This window comes from Saccopteryx leptura, chromosome 5 (genome assembly GCF_036850995.1).
Source record: "Saccopteryx leptura isolate mSacLep1 chromosome 5, mSacLep1_pri_phased_curated, whole genome shotgun sequence".
Taxonomy (NCBI): domain Eukaryota; kingdom Metazoa; phylum Chordata; class Mammalia; order Chiroptera; family Emballonuridae; genus Saccopteryx; species Saccopteryx leptura.
The window spans coordinates 3,777,166-3,782,734 of NC_089507.1; the positions used below are offsets into that span (position 1 = coordinate 3,777,166).

A 5,569-nucleotide genomic window follows, 5' to 3' on the forward strand; every position below is an offset into this window, starting at 1 on the left:
ATATTCAACATATCTTAATACTACTCAGATATACACTGTTACTCATTTCAAAATGGGTGCATTCGAGCCTGACCTGTGGTGGTGCAGTGGATAATGCGTCGACCTGGAAATGCTGAGGTTGCCGGTTCGAAACCCTGGGCTTGCCTGGTCAAGGCACATATGGGAGTTGATGCTTCCAGCTCCTCCCCCCTTCTCTCTCTCTCTCTCTGTCTCTCTCCCTCTCTCTCTCCTCTCTAAAAATGAATAAAGAAAAAAAAATGGGTGCACTCATTTAGACTGCAGGTTTTGATAGTTGACTTGTACATAAACATGAAAAGAAAACCAAAATCAATCAGATGGTATATGATTTTATGCGGTTTTAGTAATCATGTTCAAAATATTCCTCTGCTCTCAGTTTCCAGAACTGACTGGCATCTTGTCAACTATTGCTAGGCAAAGCTATGGCCAATGTTGAATGTAAAGAGCTTTGATTTACCATTTAAAAAAAAAATTGAATTTATTGGGGTGTGTAAAGCCAGTAGCAAAGGCCACCATCACAGCCGCCTAGCCAGTACAGGTTTGCATTAGATTCGGACAGACGGTAATGAAACAACGGAGCCAAGAACTGGTGGGCCATCAGCTTTAATCCTAGCTTGCACCCGGTGGGCAAGTAAAAACACACACTGGGCTCCAAAACCACTCATTCAGTGCTCACAAAGCTACTGACTTATCCGAGTTTCCTAGAATCAAAAGTTTCTAGCTCAACAGCCTTATTCACCTCTGTCCCCCCATCTCCTTCTCTCTGCACAAATTCTGCACTAACTGGCTTCTCCTTCAGCACTCCGCCATCTTGGCTGCTTCTCTCCTCTCCTCCACGTGGCTTTATTCTGCTCTCCTCCAGCATGGGCTTCTCCTAGAAAGTAATCACTCTTCCCTCAACACATATTAACATAATCACACCCATCCCAAGCAATCACCTGGGTGACAGATTTCCATGTGGGCAGCGCCATCTTTAACAAAGTGAGCATAATAAATTTTATCTGCCCAACAGGGTGACATTGGTTAATAAAATTATATAGGTTTCAGGTGTATAATTCTATATACATCAACTGTATCTTGTGTGTTCACCACCCCAGTTGTCCCCTTCTGTCACCATTTATCCCCCTTAAACCTTCTACTTTTCTACCTCTCCCTACCCCCCATTTCCCCCTTGGTAATCACCATCCTGTTGTCTGTGTCCGTGAGGTATTTTTTTGTCTTTTTTTTGCTTAATCCCTTCACTTTTTTCATCTGCCCCCCCTTCCCGCCCCTCGGACAGCTGCTCTCTATCTATGCTTCTGTGTGTTTTGCTTGTTGTTCCGTTTTGTTTATTAGATTCCACATGAGTGAAATAATGTGCTACTTGTCTTCCTGTGATTGGCTTATTTACTCAGCATAATGCCCTCCAGATCCATCCACACCGTTGCAAAAGGGTAGGATTTCCTTTTTTACTGCGAAGTAGTATTTCCTTGTATAAATGTACCACGTGTGACTTTTTTCCCCCACTCATTCACTGATGGGCACTTGGCTGTCTTCAGATCTTGGCTGTTGTAAATAACACTGCACTGAACACAGGGGTGCGTGTCTTCTTTCAAATTACACTGCTCATAAAAATTAGGGGATCAGAAAACGTGCAGATAGTTCATCCAGTACTTGCAGCCTTTTTGTTTTGTTTTGGTTTTGTTTTGTATTTTTTTGAAGTGAAAAGCAGTGGGGAGGCAGATAGACAGATACTAGAATGTGCCCGACCAGGATCCACCCAGCATGCCCACCAGGGGGTGATGCTCTGCCCATTTGGGCTGTTGCTCCACTGCAATCGGAGCCATTCTAGGGCTTGAGGTGGAGGCCATGGAGCCATCCACAGCACCCGGGCCAACTTTGTTCCAGTGGAGCCTTGGCTGCGGTAGGGGAAGTGAGAGATAGAGAGAAAGGAGAGAAAGGAGAGGGGGAAGGGTGGAGAAGTAGATGGGCACTTCTCCTGTATGCCCTGGCCAGGAATTGAACCTGGTACCTCACTCTGGGCTGACGCTCTACCGCTGAACCAACCAGCCAGGGCCACTTTCGGCCTTTTGTCTAGTGCATTTTCACCAATGATATAAAAGTTAGTTTTGCATCTAATTTGCATAATCCAACAATTTTCTTTGACTTGTTCGCTTTTCTGATGTTCTTATTTAATAAAAAAATCAAATGCTTTTTTTTTTTTGTATTTTTCTGAAGTTGGAAACCGGGAGGCAGTCAGACAGACTCCCGCATGCACCTGACAGGGATCCACCCGGCACGCCCACCAGGGGGCGATGCTCTGCCCATCTGGGGTGTTACTCTGTTTTAACCAGAGCCATCCTAACTCCTGAGGCAGAGGCCACAGAGCCATCCTCAGCGCCCTGGCCAACTTTGCTTCAATGGAGCCTTGGCTGCAGGAGGGGAAGAGAGAGACAGAGAGGAAGGAGAGGGGGAGGGGTGGAGAAGCAGATGGGAGCTTCTCCTGTGTGCCCTGGCCAGGAATCGAACCCGGGACTCCTGCACGCCAGGCCAACGCTCTACCACTGAGCCAACCGGCCAGGGCCCAAATGCTTTTTTTTTTTTATCACTTCATATTCATTTTGAAATATCCCCTAATTTTTGTGAGCAGTATAGTTTTTCGGGTTTCTTTCACTGTATTCCCAGAAGTGGAATTACTGGGTTATAGGGCAATGACATTTTTAATTTCCTGAGATAACTCCATACTGCTTTTCACAGTGGCTGCACCATCTGCACCCTCACCAACGGTGTAGGAGGTGCCCTTTTCGCCACACCCTGGCCAACACTTGCTGCTTGTTGACTCATTGTTGACAGTCATTCTGACAGGTGTGAGGTGAGAACCATTGTGGTTTTATTTGCATTTCTCTGACAATTAGCGATGTTGAGCATCTTTTCACATGTCTGTTGGTCATCTGTGTGTCCTCTTTGGAGAACGGTGGTGTCATAACAACTTTATTAAGTGTGCCTGCTCAGGGTTTTAGGGACACACAGTTGAAGACGACCCTCCCTGTCAACCCCGAGTCCCAAAGCAGAGCTGATTCGGAAAAGGAAGAGGCTATTAGAGTTAGCTGGGACGTTACAGCCTTTTAATACACCACTGTTTAACAACTTCCTCTTCTCTGTTGGTAGGTCAGGGTTACATCTTAAAAACATCTAAATTCCACGTTGGAGAAGCTCCCCAAAGCACGGTAGCAGAAATGCGGGGTAACCGGGTGAACGAAAAGAGGACCGGGAGAGCGCCGGCGTGCTCGCGCTCTTCTGTGTGCGCCCGCGCGCCCGCGCGCTCGCGGCGGAGCCCTCCCCCGCGACGTGCGCGCACTCGCCCCTCGTCTGCCCGCGGCGTGACCGTAAAGAGGCACGGGGCCGTGTCGTGAACGGGGCCGCAACACGCAGGGAGCTGGTTGACGGCCGGGGGACACCATTTTGTTCGCCGCTTCTCTTATTCGTAAGTCGCTTCTGGTCGTGGTCTAGCTTTGAAGCGAAAAGTTTTTTTTTTTTCTTTCTTTTTTTCTGTTTTTAAAGAACCGAGTCCAAGTCTTCAGGAACCTTCTGGAGCTCTGTGGTGGGTAAGCCTAGCGAGTCTCCCCGTTTTTCTCTCTCCGCAGCCGACGTCGAGACAGCGCGGTGCCGGGAGGCGCGGGGGCGAGGATGCGGCCCTTGGACATCGTCGAGCTGGCCGAGCCGGAGGAAGTGGAGGTGCTGGAGCCCGAGGAGGACTTCGAGCAGTTCCTGCTGCCGGTCATCCACGAGATGCGGGAGGACATCGCGGCGCTGACGCGGGCGCGCGGGCGCGGGCCCCTGCGGGACCGGGGCAAGCTGTGGGCCATGGACCACCTGCTGGTCCAGATCAAGACGCAGGTGGAGGCCTCGGAGGAGAGCGCGCTCAACCACCTGCAGGAGCCCGGCGGCGCCGAGGCGCGCGCGGCGGCGCGCAGCGAGCCGGCCGAGGAGAAGGCCAAGGAGATGGCGAAGATGGCCGAGATGCTGGTGGCGCTGGTGCGGCGGATAGAGCGGAGCGAGTCGTCGTGAGCGCGGGTCGCGGTGAGCCGGGGGTCCCCCGGGTTGTCTTGCTTACTCGGGGTCCGCGCGGGGCGGGGAGGGCAGGGGAAAAGCGCGCCCTGCTCCTTTTTTTGCATTCTTTCTTTCTTTCTGCGGGTGATCGCGGGGAAAAACTTGAGTTTGGCTTGTTTGGGGTTTGTTGCGTGGGCGTGCGTGTGTGTTTGAGTCGGAAGGTCACGGTCGGTAGAAGAATGGCGGGATGATAACACCCAGCAGTTGCCAAGGGAACGAGATTCAAAGAGGCCGCGGACGGGGGTGGGGGATGGGGATGGGGGGATGGGGATGGGGGGTTGGGAAGACCTAGAAGTAGAATTTCCAGGATTTCCCGAGGCGGGGAGGCCGGTATTGGACCATTGCAGACGTGGCTCGGGGGCGCCCTGCGTGGCAGGATCACCCCCCCACCGCCACCCCCCAATCCGCGCCGAGTGGACGTCCTGACGGTGGGTTTCTCGCCATTGCCCCCAGGTTGACAGCCAATGGAGTCTGGCCGTCTGGTGGAGATTGGCTGACACCCCCGGAGAAGCTGAAAACCAGAGAGCCTTTCTGTTTCCTCCCCGCCCCGTCTCTCCTCTGCCCTCCCGTACACTACGTCTCTGCTGTGGTCTGCGGTTGACGACCTCGATATGCGTTTTGACTGTTGAGTGTTTTTTTTTTGTTTTGTTTTGTTTGGGGAAGCCACTCTGATTTGGGACGTGCCCTGAACCCCCCAGGCGTGGGGGCCTCCTTAGATTGTAAGCTCTGCAAGCAGTCTCCTCTGTGTTCCTGGGCGTCGGGTTGTTTCTAAGATGTTTTGAGGTGCTTTTGCTTTTTTTGGTGGGATCTGCTTAGCTCCCTGGGACTTTGGGTCTGTGTGTGATGCTGATGCGTGAGGCTCGGAGCTGGGTTTCTCCAGCCCTGGAAGTGCCGGAAGGAGCTTGCCCACTTCTGGAGACGACGCCACGCCACACGGCAGAGGAGAAATGGGACCAGACTTCACCTGGCTGGGACTGACGGATCCGGAGAAGGTGGAAGTGGAAGATGGCATTGTCTGTGTTTTGGGGACTTGAATTTCTTTCTGTGTGAGACCAAAGGAGGAGAGATGTATTTTGTTCAAAATTTAAATTTTACGTGGCACACAATCTGATGTAATCTATCTGGTCAGTTTTCAGACAACCTAACTCGGCTTTGTCGACGTGGAACCTGGAGTAGGGGAGAGATCTGGGTGTTGTGTACAAGTCAGGCTTACGCCCTGATGCCCTTCGGGGCGGGCAGTGAGAGATTTGCAAAGGCCCTTAGGGGCTGGGGCAGGACGGCAAGGACTGTCTTCGTTGGACCCTAACGTGGACAGGGACTAGGTCGGCATCTGAAGGTTCATAGCTGTCCAGCTCTAAGTTCATTTGAGTAGCAGACCTGACAAGTATTTGAGGTCAAAACCCTACCATGTGTTTGAAAAAAACTTACCATGTTAATAAATACTCATTTGCTTGGAAAACGA

General features: G+C 51.4%; 1 protein-coding gene across 1 annotated transcript; it reads left to right on the forward strand.

Annotated features, from left to right (window-relative positions):
• Nucleotides 1-3,372: 3,372 nt before the first annotated feature.
• Nucleotides 3,373-5,569, forward strand: LOC136405900 (MORF4 family-associated protein 1-like). Its single transcript, XM_066385538.1, has 3 exons — nucleotides 3,373-3,495; nucleotides 3,657-4,077; nucleotides 4,561-5,569. Exon 2 carries the CDS (start codon nucleotides 3,685-3,687, stop codon nucleotides 4,063-4,065), a length of 381 nt encoding a protein of 126 aa, XP_066241635.1. The 5' UTR covers nucleotides 3,373-3,495; nucleotides 3,657-3,684; the 3' UTR covers nucleotides 4,066-4,077; nucleotides 4,561-5,569.

Bases quoted from the DNA above. Each gene is read 5' to 3' on its own strand.
- LOC136405900 (XM_066385538.1), top strand. From the start codon at position 3,685: ATGCGGCCCTTGGACATCGTCGAGCTGGCCGAGCCGGAGGAAGTGGAG.